The sequence below is a fragment of the Astatotilapia calliptera genome, chromosome 17, assembly GCF_964374335.1.
Source record: "Astatotilapia calliptera chromosome 17, fAstCal68.1, whole genome shotgun sequence".
NCBI lineage: Eukaryota > Metazoa > Chordata > Actinopteri > Cichliformes > Cichlidae > Astatotilapia > Astatotilapia calliptera.
In genome coordinates, this window is record NC_137438.1 from 40,008,496 (window position 1) to 40,029,774 (window position 21,279).

Genomic DNA, 21,279 nt, shown 5'->3' on the forward strand with positions numbered 1-21,279 from the left:
GGACGAGGATGTGTTCGCATGAAACGACTGCATGTTTGGTTTATATTAAAGGACATAACAGCGTGTGGGCGGGGCCACTGTAGTCATTTTTTTAAAAGTAATTTATTACTTAAAATTACTTTCACCAAGAGCACAAATCAGAGTCTCCAAACTGTTCTGCCTTTTCATGAATTTTATGTTGTTGCTCAAAGTTTTTCCTTTTGAATCCCTCCTCCTCACATCTTCTCTCTCTTCCTGTAGTTAACGGCGTGTGTCCACGGCGCCGCCGCTTTGCTCTTTCCCATGTACTGGCAGCACATCTTCATCCCTGTGCTGCCCCCGCATCTTCTGGACTACTGCTGGTAAGGCTGACCACCTCTGCAGCACACACGCAGCAAACACCACGAGCATCAGCATCACCAGTGTTTTCTCTCCAGTGCACACGTGTGCAGACGTGCACGCACGGCACGTCGCGCTCTGCCACTAAAAGTGCAGACACTCGTGTTCACACCTTCTCCCACCCATTCTTCATGTTCTTGCGATTCCTCTTGTGGCGCGACTTCTCACGTGTGGCTTCCTCGACATAATGAACGGCCCCGATCACCGGGCTCCATATTTCATGCCGGCGCCGCCGCGCTCTCATCATCTGGGCTCTCTCAGGGTTTCATTACCAGCGATCCAACGCAGATCCGACAAATCTGGACGGACTTGACTGAAACTGGATGCGGAGCGGGAGTCGCGGCTCGTCTGCAAAGCCGCGCGTGCTCGGGTCAACGTCAGATCTGAACGCGTGAAAGCGTTTGCAGCGCGTTTACGTTTGTCCAGCGCTTCACCATCAGCGACATTTGGCTTGAAGAAGCTATAAATCACTGACAGTGAAATATGATTTTCAACACTCTGCAAAGACTCATCATTATCTTATTCAATCACAGCGGTGTCCTCATGCGCTGATTAGATAATGCAATTACATTAGATGTGTGCGTGTGTGTGCATGAGCGTCTCTGCCCATGCCTGTGCGTCTACTGTTTGTGTAACTGGATCTGCGTAAATGTCGAACATTCATAAAACAGCATCCAGGCCTGCTGCTTGTTTTTCAGTTGCTTTAAGCTGATTACAAGCCTGTGGCTGCTGAATCATTCTGGCCAGGAACACGCTGACCCCAAACTATCCGATTATTACCGCCTCTGTAAACCTCATCGTAAAAATGGTTTCTATTATTTGACTGTTTTTGTTGATTTTATTCCTCGTGCTGATGGGGAGCGGTCCGTGATTCAACTTTTCCTTTCCGCAAACTTTGAAAACGAAGATATATATCACACCAAATGAGGACGACATGATAATAACCCCGAAAAACCAAACACTTTATTTTTTTTGTTGTTTTTGAAAATAAAAATAAAACTCTTGACACATCTGCCCTTTAACTTTCTGAGGGAATAATTCTTTCTGCACTTCCTGAAACTATCAGTCGACTCGGAGAGAAACCGAGCCTTAAATGTTGCACTGATGCTTGTTGTTTTGTACTTTTGTTATTAACCAGTAAGTTTTGCATTTCTGCCAGTATAAGTCGGTGTGTTATTTTTAAACTGTTCTTGTTTAATCTTTTATTCAGTCTCAATCAGCGATGTAAGGAAGGCGAGAACACATTTTGTGCTTTTACCTGCTTTTAAGAATAAATCCTGTAACATGAGATTAGTTTGTGCTGCTGCAGTTAATCTGATGCTGTTGGGAAATAATCACAAACCTTACAGGGAGTAGAAAATGTGCTGCCTGTGCCTGTCAGCTGGGTTCAATTAAATATAGTTGTCAGTACATGCAGCAGTGTCAACTGTAATTATTTTAAGGATTAGTGACCGTTGTTATTTTTAGCGATACGTGATTACCACTGTTCTTAATCATTTTAAGTCAGGCCTTCACATTTCAGCACATGTAACCCTGAAATGTATTCAGATTACATGTATGGAATACAAAGAAACTAATTTCCACAGCTGTGATTTTTTTATTTCAAAGACTCGTGTCATCGCTGAAGTGTCCTCCGTGAATGTTTCCTCCGTGTAAGCGTCTGATCTCACAGGTCTCACTCTTTCTGTCCACAGCGCCCCTATGCCGTACTTTGTGGGAGTTCATCTCAGTCTGCTCGAGGTATGTTCGAAAGTCTTTAGCATTTTCAGTAGATTTGAATGTTACGTGTTCATTTTGTAGATGGTTTTCATTTGAGTGTTTCAATAAGATTTGACAGCTATATTTTCTTCTCTTTTCACTTCCTCTGCTGCTTTCGTGCTTCCTTAAAGCAAACGTACACAGAAGCCCAAGAAAGCATCTGCAAACAAAGAGCTTTCTTACTTCATTGTGTTGTTTGGGGGGCAAGTCATCAGCAGCACTGCTGCTTTGTGTGAATGCATGTTGCAAAAACACACACGCTTACACTTGTGTGTAAGTGTTAGTATGTAGGTGTGTGTGTTTGTGCAGATGCATATGTTCTAATGCACACGTGTGTGTGTGTGATATTTGTCTGACAGTTGCGGCAGTGGCAGTATTTATCACACTCTGCATCCGTGACAGACCTTCTTTCCGCCACTACATAATTAGTCCAGATCAGCATGTGAGCCTCCGCTGCACAGGCTGTCACAAAAGTGACAAACTAGAAATTCACACACAACGCTGCCCCCCCCACCCGCCGTCCCCGCACACACACCTGCCTGCATCCTGCACCACACTGAAATAATTGTTGAATTTGTCGCCATCAGGATGCGTGCGGCACGCCGCAGCATCACGGTGTTGTTATTGATGCGTGAGGTTTTTGGTGCTGTGGAAAATGTTCGCGCGGTCCAAATGTTTTCTCTCGGTGCCATTCTTCATTTCGCCAGCTCGCGTCTGCGCGCGCGTTACCGTAAACACGTTCTAATCATTTTTCATCCTTAATCGTAAAGGAGTGTGATAACTGTGCAGCTTTAACCGCGGCTGCTGGATGTTCATGTTCCCGGGGCTTCAGGACAGAAATAACTTTGTCTCCCGGGAAACGCACCTGGGCCACACTGCGGGTTTAAAATCGTGGCGTCGTTTCACAATTTAATAATTCCACAAATACAAATATTTATTATGTTGAAAGATGTCAGATGCACAGGAAGTCTCCAGCACAACCATCATTAAGAAAAACAATAAATGATCGCTCTGAGTGTATGTGTATACACTTGTGAAATAATAATGATGAGAATATCTACGCTGCTGCACTAACGTCGCCCTTTTCCTCCCGTAGAGAGTGCGCAGTCGATCGCTGGAGGACGTGGTCATCCTGAACGTGGATACAAACACCCTGGAGAGCCCTTTCGACGACCTGCACAACCTCCCGAGTGACGTGGTGAGACCAACGCGCAGCTTTTATTGCTACATCGCACACACACACACACACACGCAGTAATCTCACGTGCACACGCGCATGGCAAGAAAACTAAAGCGCACACACATCCAGAAACTTGTCAGAGTACGGCTCTGTCCCCTCCCCGCATCATTAATGACTGCAGCACTGGCTCCTCAGACTGCGGCTGTCTAAAGTAAACTCCCGTCGCGTCGTATGACGCTGGAAGGCAAACAGCATTCCCCGACCATCAGAGGCTTGTGGGAAAATGTGAAACTCCCTTCCCTTCATCTCCATCCATTCTAATCATTATTTCACAAAGTCTTGCGTTTCTGCCTGCCCACTGGCACGTTTCTGAGGAGGAGAGATAGGAGGAGGCAGAGAAAAGAACAGGCAGAGATGGGTGATTTTGTGGGGGGAGAGAGTGGGAAGAAAGGGGCCAATTACCAGAGTGGGCAGTGAAGCCACCTGCCAGCGCGTCGTCTCTTTAATTAACGGAGCGCCGACGCCGGTCAGTGCTACGGGAAGCATCACCGTGGCGTCGGGGTCACTCGCACACACCGGTCTTTGTGGTGTTTGTTTAGCTCTTCTTCACGGTGTGTGTTTAAAGCTCCGCCGTGAGACGGCGAGGCCCCGCCGAGGCTGCGGACGCTCTTTTACCCACGCTGCTAACAGTATATGCTCGGGCTCCACCGCCTACGGGACTCCTGTCCCAGCAGCAGGACATAATTTCATCCACTGCCCAGCAGACTCCAGACCTGCTCGCACTCCCACACTTCTCTGGTTCTCCTGGTTTAGCGCTGCTCAGCCTACTATGACTGCTAGCGTGTGTGAATGCCTCTTTACTGTGTGCACCGATCTCTTTTACACTTTCTGCCAGCTCTCTCGCCCGTTTGCCTGCCTGACTGCTGGAGTTTCATGGCACCTGTCTGCCTTCTTGTCTCCCTCCCTCGCAGCGCTTCCCGCCTGCCTGGACGTTTCCTGCAGCCGCTGTTTGCTTCTCTGCCTGTCTGGCTACCTTCTTCTCACTTCCTGCCTGCTTGCTTTTCTGCACCCAGGGACCGAATCCCTAAATTAAATTGCAAACTGAGTTTGTCATAAAAAAGAGTCGGGGCTTTTGAAGGCGACAGAAGCGGAGAGAGAAGCCTTTGTCTTTGCCGTGTGATAAATTAAGTGGCAGGCTCGCAGGCTTTTTTGCTTTGATCCCCACTCGCCATTTTTCCTGACTAATGACAGAACATAGCCTGCACATCACGTCGAATTACACCACCTGAAACGGAAACTTTGCTGGCATTAATATATTTATCGTAACAAATTGTTGTTGTTTTTATTCCCGTTCATTTCCCCCTCCTGTCTCCTCTCATCTCTTCGCGGAGGTTAGCAGATTAATAACAAAGCGAGCAGGTACTAATTGAGTGGAATTCCAGGTCTCTTGTTAGTTTGCTTGTTAGTGATGAGGACACGCCACATGGCATTTGATGTTTGTGTTTACACAAAAGGAGGCATTGTGCAGTTTGTCAAAGTGAGGCCTGAAATCTTGATTAATGCTGAGCGATTCTCTGCCTGGGCTGAGCTGCCGAGCTATGAAAGGCGCTCCTGGTTTCTCGGCGGTTCTCGCTGTAACGCTCGGGTTTATTCGGCGTGAAGCCCAACGATTATTTCACTTTGTGTGAATATATAAAAGCATCAAATGGATTCAGAGGCCACGGGCGGTTCTTCTGCGCGTACGACTAAAAACACCCCGATGTTGATTTAAGGAAACCTTTGGAGATCCGTTTAATTGTGGCGGCGCGAGCACATGTGGACTCCATTACGAGGATCTGCTGACCAGTGGCCGAGCTTTTAGCGGGTTCAGAGTTCACAGTTGTCCCGAATTAGTGTCTGTCTTTCAGACGGGACCCCTGCTCCAGCTCCGCCCCCTTAATGGTCTTTTCCCGCAACTTCACACATAATATTTTAGATTTATTGACTATTACGAACGCTACCACGCCAGTAGCGGTTCCGTTTAGCAGCGAGAAGGAAAGATCTGACTGAGAGTAATTGGTAAGGATGCCGCCAACGTTTGAGGGCAACTCTTGATTTTTATTGTTTTTAAATTGGAAACGTCACATTAATCAAAGATTCAGAATTAATTTCTTTTTGTCTTTTTTGTTTTTATTTGGAACATGAAGGATATCTGAAGCGTGGCAGTCCACAACAAAGCCGTGTGTTTGTTTGTTGACTGTTGTTTTTAAATAAAAGGCCTGATATTATCAGACAAATGGAGCCTACAGTGCTCTGGCAGGATTTTGCATTATTTAGAGTTGCTTTAACCAAAAGTTTCGATACTTTTTTTTTATACATTAATGTTGATCTCACAACAGGCTGCGCTCGTGTCAGTAAAAGCAACGTGTTGACAAGCTTACTGAAAAGGAATAGTCGATAAAAACAAATAAAGAAGAAGCTGTAGTTTTCCCTGGAAGATCAAGGTATTTTTGTTTCCTTCTCTGAGAGCTGCGATTCTTCAGCAGAGATTGTGCTGATAAAGTTATAATTGGCTTTTGGTTGGAGGAGCTGTTTACTCCACCAGTCATTAAAAGTATCCAAGAATAGCAAATTAGGAGTCTGTTAATTCCGAAAACAAACACCGCGCGTCTGAATCGGATTGTTTTTTGATCCTGGCAGTTGATCTCAAACCAATGATGGAAGAATTTTTTGTTTTCATGTATTATTCTTTCTGTGCCGCGTATTCAAGGTGAGCTGCTACAATGCAGCTCACATCTTTATTTTCAGATGCTCCCTCTCACATCACAGCCTAATTCCTTCTATTCTCCTCCTCTCTGCCTCTCGCTACTTTGCTGACACCGCGTACCCGTACGTACCTAGCCTTCGCACATTTGATCATTTGTATTCCCAATCAAGGGGGGGATTTACAGCGTACACTCCTACTTCCTGTATTTCAAGCCTACATTTGGAGGTTTACAAATGAACGAGGGGGTTGAGGCTGCGTCTGCGCGCCTCTCCTGAGATCACCTGGCACACTTAATCAAACATCGCGGCTTTAATTTGGCGTTCGGTTTCTGACATTTTCCAGAAAACAACATCTACGTCATCGTGTAGAGCAGAGCGCGGCAGGCAACACTCACACGGAGACACCCGCACGCCGGAGGAACGTTTGTCGTTCAAGTGTAGTTTGGGGTAAACTTTCTGCTCAGATTTTGTCCATTTTCACTTCAGAATAAGTCAAGTTTGCTTCACTTAAAGCAAAGCTGCCTACGGTAAAGTCCCTCGCATGCTGTGCTGCAACTACGTGGTAGCTCAGCGCCGGGAATGCAGTCGCTCCACCCCGGCTACACGCTGTACTTTACCAGAAACAGTCCTGGAATCTGCACCACATCATAACAAGCTGCAAGCAAAGTATCTGATTTCCTTGTTGTGAGTCTGCATTGTACCGACTGCAAACGTCAGACGGTGCTCATTTAAAGCCTCGTTTTCCAGGTTGTGATTTGTCTTTCTGAGGCGTGCACACTCCCGCTGCAGCGTTAGCAGCCCTTCATTGACTCGCGTGGAGTTTAAAAAGCTGCACTTCATTTTCACATAGTCGGTCTGCCGGCGCTTCGCTCTGGATTAGAAGTCAAAAAGGGAGAGCAGCATCACCCACTGCGTTAGTTATTGAAGTGAGGGATGACATTTAGCTGTAGTTAATTATGTATGCAAAACTCAGCCGCTCAGCTGCTATAAGAGGTCAGCTTGACAAAGTAACCCCACACCGGGCAGAATCTCATGGCAATGAGATAGCCCTATTAAAACACACACACACACACACACACACACACACACACACACACACACACACACACACACACACACACACACACACACACGCTGCTTCCCCCCTTTGCTTTCTCACCCTTTCTCATTTCGCCTGACTAATGTATTGCAACGCTCTGAATACTTTATTCTTTAGTTTTTTCTTCCACTGCTTTACTGATTTAAAAAATAATAATTTCTTGCAGTCAAACCTAAAACTAGTATCGATTGTATTTGTGTAGATTTGTCTTTGTTCTGCATTTTTATGGTTAATTTTCATTTTGCGGTTTAAAAGATATCTAATATTTATCTTTAATTGAAAGAATGAATGATTTCTCACAGATTCCAAGTTGTGTTCTGTGTGTGTGTGTGTGTGTGTGTGTGTGTGTGTGTGTGTGTGTGTGTGTGTGTTCTCTGTGCGTCTTTGTTCAGATTTGTGTGTGTGTGTGTACAGTTCAGACTGCAGCACATCAAAAGAAAGTGGGAGATTTTCATAACTATTTTTTTCTTTGTAGTTCTTTAATTGCGTCCCCATGGCTTTCTTTCCCTGGACAGATTCTTAAACAAAACATTCCTTTTTTGTGAGAAGAAAATCCAACTTTTTATTCGTTCTTTTAAAACAACAGAGAAGCATCGGGGTCGTTATTTGTGAGACTTTTTTTTTTTTGTAATGCCCAAGTAAAAATTGAAAGTAAAATTCTACATATCTGTATATAATCGAGCTCGTTTGCAGATGTTTTTTCTTCTCCTTTTGTTTATTAAAAGTGAACGTTTGTGTGCGTCATCATTACCTGATTCTGTGTCACTTTACAAAACAGGAAATCACATGGTAAGTTTGCTTTTTAAAAAATTCTCCAAAAGCTCGTGCGTTTCGCGCACACGTGCGCAGCAGTGCGAGGCCCTTGATTGATGCTCACTCGATGCATCAAGGCGGCGGCGTGAGCGCAGACTTTCGCGCGCGTTCACACAGATGCCTGGTGTCACCTACAGAGGTATCATCCCTTACATTCAGGCAGGGATCATCATTGCACCTGCTAATTACCATCTCCAGCTGGAGAGTTAAATGGAGATCTGTTCTATGTCTGACCTTTGACCCCGTGCTCTTTATGTGACGCACTTCAAATCCTGTTTGGGGCTGGCTGGGCCGGGCCTTAATGAGGCCCCGTGTCTGCCCTCTGGGGGCCGAGCGCCTGGATGCCCCGCTTTCATCCCCGACCATCTTCCCTTGATGTAAATTGAAAAGATCACAGCTATGGGGAGAAGACCTGTACTGGAAAGGCCTCTCTGCATAGATTATGAATATCATAACTCAACAGTTTTTCCCCTCTCTCTCTCTCTCTGTGTGTCTCTCTCCGACAACCGCCCACTCCCCTCTCTCCCCCTGCCACCCCTTCCCTGTACAATGCTATAGTTCTAATTGGACCCAATGGGGGACTCTCTGCCTTTGATCTCATCACCGCCACTGTGACTTTACACTAAAAAATGTCACTGCCAAATAGGGTTATCACCTGTAGAGCCTGGCCTTCCTCTGATGCCTGTACGCATCTCGTTAGCTTCACTCAAACTGCAGAAGTTAATTAGTTTGACAGAGCCATTACCGCGGAGGCACACCTGATGATTGTGGCGTAGGCGCCATATTCAAAACCCAATTACGACGTACACGTTGGTTTTATTTATTTCTTTTTTGTTCCCGTGCGAGGCACGTTTTCATTTCTATTAACCAAACAGCTACGACTATATTTGATTTGTAATATCTGACAATTTAATTAATCGCTACGTGTGACCGAAGGAGGATTTTTGAACTCTTCCCGTGAACGAAGGTGAAACTTCCAACTCTTCGCTTTATCGCCCGTTTTTCAAACGCCGGGAAGTAAAAAAACAAAACGGTGATTGTGTCCCCACCTCATTAAAAAGTGTTCGCGGCGCTCTCACCCGTTCAAAGCTGCAGTGCGCACAGTAAACTCCACGATCCGGCTCCTCTGACAGTCTTCGGGGGTATGCCTCCCCCTCGTAGACTGACATTGTGTTCGCTTTGATTCTCCCCCCTCCAAAAAGGAGAGGGGGGGAGGCAGTTTAATGATTTGCGAGGAAGGGGGAAAACAGTGAAAATGCACATAAACATTAAATATTAATTCCAAAAAGGGCTTTACATAAACATAAAAGCATTTAGCACAATGAGTGAATATGGAGATGACACTTGTTAATTTAACCGTGATAAACTTTCTGTTTGATGCCTGGGAGCATTTGCGATGGCAGCACGGGGACGCTGTGGAGAGTGAGAAAGCCCAGGGGAGCCAAATCAACACTGTTCATTTTGTCTTTGTCCCAGTTTAAGACCGCCACACTCTCCGGCTGCCTTTCTTTCTGCCTCTCCCCGCGTGTCCTCCGTGTGAGCTGTGCTAACACTTTGCTTCTCCTCCCTGAAGTTTCCCAGATCGGCTAATTGCAGATGCCAGATGACAAAATCCCCCCAACGCCGCGGCGCGATGTGCGCGACCACAGACCAGATCAGCACTTTATCATATTTGCTGCAAACATGCGGTCAGATGTTTTTCTGCTTTCGTCGCTTTGACTTTTTCGCTGCAGATACTCAAATTTTATTCGTCTCACACACATACACAGTAAGACATCTGGTGAAATGCTTATTGCAATGCCCGACCATTAAATTGCAATAAGCAAATTTACAAAATTTACAGATTTTAAATTTCAAAATTTACTACGGTGGCCCTGAGAGGCCAAACGGACTGCAACTTAAACAAACACCAGCTGCAAAAGTACACAAAACACAACGGAAATAGGAAACACAGATTTCCGAAAGCACAAGGGAAGTGTTTCTGGGGAGACAATAACCTGGCGGACCAGTTGCAGGAACCAAAACATGCTAGGTAAGTGTGTTTTAATCTCGTGATTTTTAGTTAGGCTAACACACCTCTCCGACAGGTCCTCCACTTGGTTTAAGTGCGCAATTCTTAGCATGTTTTGGTTCCTGCAACTGTTTTGTCGGTTATTGTTTCCCCAGAAACACTTGTGCTTTTGGAAATAACTTTTTTCCTATTTCCGTTTCCCCATTTCCGGTGTGTTTTGTGCGCTTTTGCAGCGTTTTTCTTATTGCTGGTGTTTTCTTAAGTTGCAGTCCGTTTGGCCTCTCAGGGCCACCGTCATTTACAGTAAAAATGTGCAAATAACAATTTAAGAGGTGTGCAAATAAACAGAGTGCGTGCGGTGATGTGATAGATGAGGGTAACAGGAACAACACTGGTACGTTTGAGAAACGCTGTGTTGGAACGCAGAGCACACGACGTGATGACTCTACGTTAGATTAATTCAAACGGGAATTTTCCCTTTTCTTGGTGGTCATTGTGCACTCCCAGTTTCTGTCCCAGTTTGGCGGGTGGTATTTGAACCTGTTTTACGCTGGTGTAGAATATAGACTGAAACAATGCAAAGTTTGGAGGTGCACTTGATCCATTTCTCGCTAATTGAGGTTGAAGGTTAAACGTAATGTTTTCCTTTTGCAATTGGGATTCAAAGCCAGCGCTACCAGCCCACTGTTAGAGTAATCTAGACTTCCTGCGCAACCCGATCAAACATTGTGCTTTTGTGCTAGGCTGGCACAGCCCACACAGAGAGGAGCAGTGCCTCGCTAGCTCTGCCTCCTCCTCGCACTGCCACAACACAGACTACTGCTGAGCAGGTGAGGAGAGCCTCTTGACAACTTCCTTCCCAGACTCCCCAGGGCCCGGTGGCCAGGGTGAATCTTTTGTCATCCTAAAACAAGCTCGGGCCTGCTGCTCCTCCACTCTCGCCTGGAGTCCTGGAGACAGAGCCAGGAGAGGGGAAAATAATTAAAGACGCTTTATGTCAAGAATCCTCTTCTAGAGGGAGTCCAGCAGAGCCAAGAGGGGAGGGGAAAGCAGGAGGGAGAGATGGTGAAAAAAGCAAGAAGGTGATGGGCGGCGGAGGGAGGGAGGGGGTGAAGTGCAGTATGGAGAGGGTGAGAGAGGAAAATCAAGAATGCGAGTTTCCATTTCCTCGCCGATGTCCCCTCCTCCTCGCCGCCCCCGTGCTCCGCTCAATTAGCAAAGCAGCAGGTGCTCCCAGCAGCACAACAGATCGGTGGAAAGGCTGAAGCTTCTCCCTTTCTTTCCTTTCCCTTCTTCGAGATGACCTGCAAATGTGATACTTCACACCCAGAATGGGCTAGCTGTTTCTTCCACCAATTTCAGAGGTGATAATTTAACTTTTACCCCTCCGTCTCTCCCCCGCACCCCACCACCTCTCTCTCCCGATTTTCTTTTCCATCAGGTGTCCTCGCTGAAGAGCAAGCTGAAGAAGCAGTCGACAGCGACGGGAAGTGGTGTGGCGAGGGCCTTCCTGAGAGCGCAGGCTGCTCTGTTTGGATCCTACAGAGACGCTCTCAGATATAAACCTGTAAGGACGTCATTAATCACCATGTTAATCACTGAAAGTCACTGAATGTGCTTAAAGAGTGAGTTCGCTCAAACAATGGGCGACACTTTTATTTAACTTTTGTGGTGTAAAAATCACGCATGACAGCTAATGTGAAGAGTACGGTGTCCGAGTGTATATGTGCAAAATCTTTCACATGCTGGGAGAAGCGTTGTGACTCCTTCAGGCTCAGCTGACTGCAGGTTTCCCAACCTTATAAACCAGCGGTCCCCAGCCTTTTTTGCGCCACGGACCGGTTTATGTCCAGCAATATTTTCACGGACCGGCCTTTAAGGTGGCGCGGATAAATACAACAAAATAAAACCAGTACCGCTACCAAAAAAAAGAGTTAACGATAAAAACACCCGAGGCTCAACTCTCACGGTCCGGTCCAAACGACTCACAGAGCGGTACCGTGCGTTTATATACAGTACATTCATATGCAGTGATGCACATAGGCCGGTGTATTTTCTCCTAAGCATGCGCAGCACACAGCAGCATTTTCAGTTTGGCTGAACAGAGTCAAATTTAATCTGTTTCGACTCAAAGTGAAAGGTGTGTTTTCAGTCAGAGCGAGGAGCTAAGGTGGGCTTGTCTGAGACGGTGAAATGTCAGAGGAGCCGAAAAGAGTCGGGACGTTCCCTTTGAAGATCTCTTTTAGCCACCTTTGGTGTTTAACTCGCCTTTGCTAAGCCCCCTAACATTTCTTTTCTAGATCTTTTCTGCTTATCAAGTCTGAATCAGAGCACAGCAAACTACACCATGTCCTGTTTGTCAGATAGCAAAGCCTTTGTTCCTCTGGCTTTGAGATTAATTGGACTTTGTGGACTCCCGGAGTCAAGATGCTACATTATTGATGCTGTCTCTCTTTTCTTTGTATACAGGCTGTATACGAACAAACTGCCTCCCCTCTGACACAGGCGCCGAGACTCTGTGTGTTTGTGCGTGCGAGCGCATCGCGCGGCGATTTCTCAGTTCGCTCACGTTCACACACTGTTTTCTTTTAGACTTTTAGGATCTGTGTAAAAGCTTTGGAGTTAACATACATGCACAAACTACACTTGTGATTTAATAAAGAAGATCTCTACCCCGTGTCCCGAAATTTGGGGAATATCGCTCTGCTCGTCGTTCTGAAGGAAAGATCTTCCCGGAGAGAGCTGAGGCGCTCTGTAGTTCACAGACCCATATGCCTCGACAGAAGGAGGGGTGTGGATGCTCGGTGAGAGTCTCGCTGGGTTGTAAATGAAACAAAACTCGAAAATGATAATGAGTCGAAAAGCAATCGGCTGATTATACGGGCAGATCGTCGGTTTCGGCTCACGTTAAAGCTCCCCAGGTGCTTCTCGCTAGCTCCGAGTAACACAGGTGTCTGACAAAAGAACCCGAAATAGCAAATCGGTTTTTACCACCATCGGTGAGGCCAGGCTGGGTAGGCGGGTGTGCGGTCGGTCCTATTCGCTCAGGTTTGACTAAACGACACGTGTAAGCAGTTCAGATCATCCAGCCAGATGTGAAGCTGTGGATAAGTGTGGTTGAGGTGCAATCGCATGTTTAAAAGTGGTAAAGATTATTTTAGACACAGAAACCTTCTCCGTGCATAATCTCAGAAAGTTACAGTTTGCTCACAAAATTTGCAGCTTTGTATGCAAAGTGCCTGCACAGATATAAGCCAGCATGAGATGGAAGCATCCAGAACATGCAATAAAATGTTTCCATTTTAAATAAAGACTGCGCATTAAAGCATGAAGCCTGACCGACACATCATCGTCTGTCTGAAAGAATCTTCCTCGTTTTTACTGTTGGCTCATCCTCAGCATTTGCAATTTTGGAATTCAATTCAATTTTATTTACACAGCACCAAATCCCAACAACAGTCACCTCAAGGTGCTTTATATTGTAAGGTAGACCCTACAATAATACATACAACAATCATATGACCCCTATGAGCAGCACTTTGGCGACAGTGGGAAGGAAAAACTCCCTTTTAACAGGAAGAAACCTCCAGCAGAATCAGGCTCAGGGAGGGGCGGGGCCATCTGCTGTGATTGGTTGGTTTGAGAGAAGGAAGACAGGATAAAGGCATGCATTGAACCCTGTGATGTGGTAAAATCACGCCAAGTCCTTCAATCGATGTTTGTTATTGTTCTGCTGTACAGGAAAAGTTCACCATGTGAACAAACAACAGGCAATCATCAAACTTTACACTTTTTCCTCTGTAACCTGGAAGCTTTGTGGTTCAGTGTAATGAGTCTCTTAAAATAGCTAAAATGATTGTTGTGCTCCTCCTGTAACGGTGCAGATAAAAACACGTTCGTCCTTCCCCACTATGGCGAAATCTGTTCTCTGTGCGTCCTCCTTACATTAAATATAGGGGGCTAAATGCTTCTCGCTCACTCTCAAGCCAGTTAAAAAAGAACAACTGTCAGCATGAAAAATAAAACCAGTAAAGCAGCCAGGAACGGTTTTCTTTCTACCACAGCAAACCCAAAGCAAAGCCGCGGTGCAACCACGGAGGAGATGCGCATCACCTTCCTGCTGGCAAATGTAGCCAAGTAGAAATTTCTCACCAGCTTTGTTTTCGTGTAACCAGGTGGTGATGAATCGAACAACCTCCGCAAACGCACATCAGTGAACTGTCCCTGTAAAGATGGGAGAGTCCTGCAGCGGCGCTCGTAGTCGTGCACGGCAGCTCTGAGTTTGAACACTGAGCTCTGTGTACTCGGGAATTTTTGTTTTTCCTTAGTAGCCGTTAGCTTCTCAGTATGCTATCCAGCTTTGCACGCTGCAGTGTGGTCTGAAGCTGATTAAACCGCGAGTCACTTTCAACTCTTACAAGATAATATGCCGTAAAACTTTTAGTGATGTAAGTGGAACTGTATTCCCGTGATGTAATTTGGGCCACTGGTATCCTCTGCCAGTCCCTGAAAATGGGGTTATTCTCCAGCGTTGTTAAGTTGTTTTTATGTGGCGCGCTGTGCTCGTAGCCTGGAACAGACAAAGCACATTGTTTTACCTCTGAAGAATTTGGAGCATCGTTGAAATCTGTGTGAATTATGTTAATTATGAGAGAACGTGAACTGGAAAAGGACCGTGGGGCAGCGCGCGATTGGCCTGTAGTGGTTCTGTTGTCATCCTGCGTGTCTGTAGCTCACAGGCCGACAGACATGATGTAAGAAATGGTAATAATGCAATAATGTGTTCGTGTGGAGCACTGTTGGGTTTACTGGGACGTGTATCTGGTCCAGGGGAGATCATGTATGCATTGCCAGGGGAGCAGTTTCTAATTTTCCTTTTTTTGTTTTTTTCCCCAACTTCCACTCTTCCTCCTTCCTTCCTGTTTGGGTTTTAGCTCACTAATGAAGAAATCGTCTGAAATACTCGATGGTTAAAAGATGCAGCGTGTAACGATGCCACACATCATGTGCATGACACGAATCCTTCCATAAACAACAACAACTGGTGCCGTAAAAAAAACAGGATATCGCGTCTGTGCTGCTTCCTGCGGCTTCGTTGGTGCGAAAACAGATTGGTGCAAACAAAAATGAGTTTTGTTGTTTTTAAGCAAAAATGTTTTTCTGAACAGGGAGAGCCAATCACGTTCTGTGAAGAAAGCTTCGTGAGCCATCGTTCGAGCACCATGAAGAACTTCCTGTCCATGGCTGTCAACCTGCAGCTCTTCAAACAGGTACAAACCTGTGTGTGTGTGTGTGTGTGTGTGTGTGTGTGTGTGTGTGTGCGTGTGCGTGCGTGTGCGTGTGTGTATGTGCTCTGTGCTGAAGTGGAAAGAATGTAACATCTTTATCTATATTTGCATTCTGTTCTATAAAAGAGGGCCGTTACTCGTCCTCAGATCAGCACCATCAGCTGTTGTATGCACACACTGAGCGACTGCTTACTTGGTCAGTTAATCTAACCTCTTCTATCAGGTTATTTTTGAGCATATTTCTTGTTTCCATTGGTGAAAGTTTTTATTTTTATAGATAAAAGTTGCCTGGTAGCTCGTCTCGTGCTCAGCAAATTGTCAGCTGGATTTGCAGGAACGTAGAGGCGAGAGGCCTGGGATTATGTGAGGTTACTGACCTCCAGAAACAGTTTACAGTGGATATCTCTTAGTGCACATCTTAATGTTTCTCTGCTCGGTTTTATCTGGTGTAAAAAAAGAAAAAACGATATCATGTCCACGTGTCTATAAAATCAAAATATGGGACCAGAATTTTAATTTGCTCCTCAGAAAATCTAAAATCCGCCTCGTATAGGTTTTGTTAACTCCGCCGGGGTGGTGTGTGTGTTTACTTGCTGTGTGTTTGTGTGCCTGAGCGCGAGCAGGTATCCTTTATTCATGTGTGGTTTCCCTTAAAAACCACTCATGTATACTTAATATGTTTTTCCCCCCAAAATCCCTTCAGTAATACTAAACTTAGCAGAGACGAGTGGAAAGACACCTCTGGCACCGAAGAAAATTTCCTCTCGCCCCTCGGATTTTTCTTTGCGCTCTCTGACCCACGATACTAGTGCGATTTACCCCCGAGAGCGCAGCACAGCAGCCCTCAATCAACCTTTTGTTTCTCTGGACACTCTGTTTATAATTTTCCCAGGCAGAGCAGATAGCGAGCAGCGGTTCAAAGCATCCTCCCGGCTGGCTCACGCCTCAGCGGTAGCATTGGGAAACAGGCCCTTATCTCCTCCTCCTCTCCAGCGCAGGAGATGGGGCGAGCTTATCTCCTCCACTCCTCTCGCTACTAAAGTGAAAGAGGCCAGCGGTTCACTCGAGTGCTGCTCTGGCCGTGACCTACATCCACTCGGAAACACACAAACAAAACTCGACTGGCGTGGCCACACACGTGCACGCATTTGTTTTCTGTGGTCCTGGAGATGGTTGGATTTTTATTTTCCCAGCTCATTCTTACCCGACGACACTCTCATTATTTGTTTTAACGCAATACATCTTTATCGTCACGTCACCAGCTGACGACACAAAAGTGCGCGTTAGAAACTCGGACTGCTGCCTTTTATTAAACAAATGGATCAGCATCCACAGATGTGCAGGGATTAGAGTCTTTCTTTAATTATTCTGCTTCCTGTTTGTTTTCCCTTTTCTCCGGCCGAGGTGAGCACTTTGTGCTTTATTCCCGGCGGGATCGTTGACAGAGGGAACCACGGGCCAATCGTAGCTTCCGTTTTTAGGCTTTGTCGGTGTAAACAAACAGTCTCAACGCTCAAACGGAACGAAGCTACACAACAACCCAAATGGGCGGTTTTAACACCGTCAACATTACGCCGGCAGTAAAATTTAAACCACATTGTTGGACTTGACAGACCATATTACACACGTGCGTAATGTTGAGGTGTTACCTTAGTTTGAGGTGTTACCGTTTCAGCAGGAAATTGCTTTTCTGCAGGTACTTTGTGTTTTTGGAGTGTTTTAATTCACTGCATAGCAGCTCTTTGGTTCTGCAATCAGCCAAGTCAAATAATCAGAGTTATTCATGCAAACTCAGGAGTTTGTCATTATAATTATGGAGCTAAAGACCCTGTAGTGTCACATGACGTTTAAGGCTAATAGTTGCATTTAATGCCCTTATTATAACAACTGGACTACCTCCTATTACTAAAAACCTACTGTTGTTCTGGTTCTTAAGTGAACCGACCCTAAAATAAGTAGACACAAAAGTTAGACCCCCCCCTCTAAAATGTCACATTTTCACCTTCTTGCAAACTCGCAGTTTCCTGCAGTGTTTCCTCTCTGCTCGGTCCACCAGCTCATCTCTGCTCCAAGCAGCAAGTGGGAGAAATCATCCAAAAGAATGCGGGGGGGGGTCTGTCAACGTTAACCTGCTTCCTATCAACCATCCTCAGCTCCTACACGTACAGCAGAGACTGAGTCAATGAACTCTTTCTCCTATTGACAAAACGAAGCCATGTGCTGTTTCACTGGGACTTGGACTCCAGTGATTTATTATGCATCAGTCTTGGCGGATAAGAACAAGATTGTCGAGGAATGGTGTGTAATAAATTAATCCGTTGTGTGCGGTCGCAGTCTCGCAGTGCAGAAAGCACACTTTATTGTGTATCACAGCTGCTGCAGGAAACTGGAAAGTAAATATTATTTTAGCGGCAACAGGAAAAAATGCAAAATGCAGCTTTTTCATATTTCTAGTATTTGCATGCGTCCTTTTTTCATGTCTATAAGCATGCTTGATATGTACTCCAAGAGAGCACGAGGGAAACAAAGAGACATTTAGAGTCGAAGCGCTGCAGCAGCACTATCATCTGTTCTTCATACTTTCACTTGTCTGTCTTCACATATTTAGTTTGGCTTGGATTTGTTTTTAAATCAGCAGCAACATTTGTTTGAGTCTTGAACAAGTAAATGACTCGATTTCCAAATGTTGGCGAAATCAGAATTCTGAGTAACCGTGAAAGCTTCATTAAAGCTGGCCCTCGTTCGGTCCCGTCGTGGTTCTTTCCTCAGAGTTTCCTCTTTTGAAGAATCCATTACTGTCTCGCTATTTAAAAATATCCTACGTGACCTCGCCATGAGGCCAACAACGGTGCTGGTGCCAAAGATGCTCATGTGAGTAGGGACTCGACTTCTTTTGTCCTAAAGCAGCAAAGCTGTTGCTTACAAAGGTTAGCTTTAGCTTCAGCTTTACCAACAAAACTAAACTAAAAACAAAAATTACCAACAGGCCAAGAGGTACTTTAGCACAGCGGTCGCCAACCTTTTTTGTGCCGTGGACCGGCCTTTAAGGTGTCGTGGATAAATACAACAAAATAAAATCAGTACTGGTACCAAAGAAAAGATTTATTCGTAGCAAACGGGAAAAGACCCAGGAAAACTGAGTTAACGATAAAAACAATAAAAAAAATAACAATAAAAACCCTGAAAACCATCAATTTCACACCCGAGCCTCAACTCTCGCTGCCCGGTACCAAACAACTCATGGATGGGAACCGGGCCGGGGGTTGGGGACCGCTGTTCTAGCAAGTAGTAATACAGTATGATGTCATGGGAAGCAGTACATCAAAAGAACGACCCATTTATGCTGCCTGGGAAAATGTCTTTGTTTCATTCCTTTTCCTCACTTAGCTTACCAGCGAATTGTGTTGTGCAGTTGGGCGAGTGTGTGAGGCCCGCCTGGGTCGGACGAGAGCATGAAATATCCTTGATCTTAACATGCAGGGCAGGTGAACGCGCACAGACAGGCTTACCTACCAGCCAAATGCAGGTTATAAAATGTTAGTTTGACGGCTGCAGAAATTAGAGATGGACCGATCCGATATCACGTATTGGTATCGGTCCGATACTGACGTAAATTACTGGATCGGATATCGGAGAGAAATAAAAATGTAATCCGATCTATTAAACATCAAAGAAGCACCTCACAGAACTTGCGACATGGCGTAACTCGGCTCATAACCGTAGCACATCGGAGCAGTGTGGTCACGTGATAGAGCAGCTGTGTGTGTTTGTAGCTTCGCTACCAAACCGACATCTCATCCCAGAGAGAAGTAAAGCAAGTGTGCAAGTTCATCTCTGAATGTTTGTAAAGCATTCCCACGTTAAGCTTAACAACCGATATATGGAGCGACTGCCTCCCCCTCCCTCTCCTGCTGCTGCTTCAATCATGAAACTGATCAATGATCAGCTGATCAGCTTTTCTGTCGCGAGTCCGTCTCTCTTGTTTGTTTTTGGCCCACTTTGCACCAGAAAGAGGAAACCAGCAGCTGAACAACAACAGCAGCACGTTTAAGCTTGATCAGCTGTTGTTAGAATGTATTTAATATTACTTTCTACTCCAGGATCTTTTTCTACGCAGCTGACGGCTGTAACTGTGCAGGGGCGGATCTAGCAAAGTTTAGCCAGGGGGGCCGATAGGGCATGAACAGGGAAAAGGGGGCACAAAGACATACTTTTCTTTCTTATTCTCATTTAAAATGTCGAGCTTTTAATAAATAATTATCTGAATCTTACACCCAAAGTTTTAATCTGATGTAAAATGTATAGAAGTCCATTACTGTATATAGTAACTGTTAAGTCTAATATACCCTAGTAAGCTATAGTACTTCTTCCATCTGTGCAGTTCTGTAGAAGAAAGATGTTGAATCTATTTAATTATTCTTGAAAAATAATTTATTTCTGAGCACTTTTTTTTCCAACCTGCATCAAATTAAAGTTGATTACGTCGATTAAGCGTCATGAGGTGGAGCGTGGGGGGTGGTTCCCTATTTTTATTTTTTTATTTTTTTTGCTGGGAGTTTTAGAGCCCTATTGATTAGGTTGCTTATTCTTTAAAATACCAGAATAGGGAGGATGGTGTAGGTTTAAGTTTATTAGATTGATCAGTTTGGCTGAACTATGAAATATTTTGTTGTATTTTTTGCATACAGGTGTAACAGAGTAGCTTTAGTGTTTTTTTTGTTTTTTTTAACTTGAGTATGAACTTATACAAAAAGCAGCAAGATATTAAAAAAACAGTTTTATTGATTAAAAAACACATTATATCGGATTCATATCAGTATCGGCAGATATCCAAATTCATGATATCGGTATCGGGCATAAAAAAGTGGTATCGTGCCATCTCTAGCAGAAGTCGCTCAGTTCAAACAACGTTCAAACGTTTTATTAGACCAGATTATGGAGGCAGATGGTGAAGCCACATCATCGTCTACAGTCCTCCCTTTATTCTTGATCGCTGTATTATAACATGTTTCCTGCGTACAGTAGTGGTCGTACAGGCTACTTGGGCGTAAGTCCTGGATCTTCAGGAGAGAACGCAGCATCCTATTCTATTAGTAAAGGGCCTCCTTTACTCTTCGCCCAACACCTCCATGCAAAGAGAGCGGTGAGGAGAAGCACAGTGTTGATGAGGTACTGAAACTCTACTTTCCAAAGAAGCCTCAGCTCTCGCCTGCTTTAGTCCCAGTGATGCACACAGGTGGGGATGTCCTGGGCTCTGCCTCCTCCCCTGTTTGTCCAGAGGTCCCAGAAACCTGTAGTCCAAGGACCCAAAGCCAGACCACAGATGGCAGGATAGTTCTGGATCAGGTGGCCAGTTATTTGTCATGGCTTATAGTAGCAGAAGCTAGCTCCCCCCCACCACCACCATCAGGTTGTATAAGTTGGCACAGCACCCGTCCTGGTGTCGAGCTCCTTTAATGGGCGGTTCCAAGAGTGAGACATGCTAATCAGAGAACCTTGGTTATATCTGTAACCTTAACCATCCCCCACCACCCTTATTTAAGGCGGTATGAAAAGGGTCTGTTGTGTCTTCGTTCTTGTGTTTATGGACATGCTCATGCGCTTGAACACCAGAATGACTGTTTTTTGTTTTTAATTTATTTATTTGAAGTGCTGGTTTGTATATGTGCGAGAGTGTGTTGATCACAGGCTGCCATTGATGAGTAATGTCTAATTAAGGCCCACAATGAGGCAGGTAATATGGCTGGGGGTGGGGTGGGGAGTGTAAGCGGAGGCTCTGGCTGGGTGATGATTTGGGTTGATTATCTGCGCTAATTGGGCCAGCCATGAAGCAGAGCACCGGTTGGAGGCGGCGCGCTCACCTCTCATTAAAATGATCTAATGATGAGTTTCCAGCTCTTCTGACCGTGGGCGCGGGTCGACGTGTCGGCCGCTAGTTAGCAGGCTGTCCCTGAAGACATGCACCCAAGAACAGCCTCTGCTGCTGTTATACTTTGGCCACACTTTC

General features: G+C 45.3%; 1 protein-coding gene across 5 annotated transcripts in view; it reads left to right on the forward strand.

Annotated features, from left to right (window-relative positions):
- The window catches only part of dennd1b (DENN/MADD domain containing 1B), a 93,050-nt gene that overhangs the window by 54,278 nt on the left and 17,493 nt on the right, over positions 1-21,279 (forward strand). For 4 of the 5 annotated variants that reach the window (XM_026147432.2, XM_026147433.2, XM_080292138.1 and 1 more), the window contains 5 exons: positions 241-341; positions 2,073-2,118; positions 3,233-3,334; positions 11,426-11,551; positions 15,153-15,254. In XM_026147432.2, coding sequence (XP_026003217.1) covers positions 241-341; positions 2,073-2,118; positions 3,233-3,334; positions 11,426-11,551; positions 15,153-15,254 — 477 coding nt within the window. The remainder of the gene's footprint in view (positions 1-240; positions 342-2,072; positions 2,119-3,232; positions 3,335-11,425; positions 11,552-15,152; positions 15,255-21,279) is intronic. The other variant, XM_080292137.1, reaches the window with a different exon arrangement.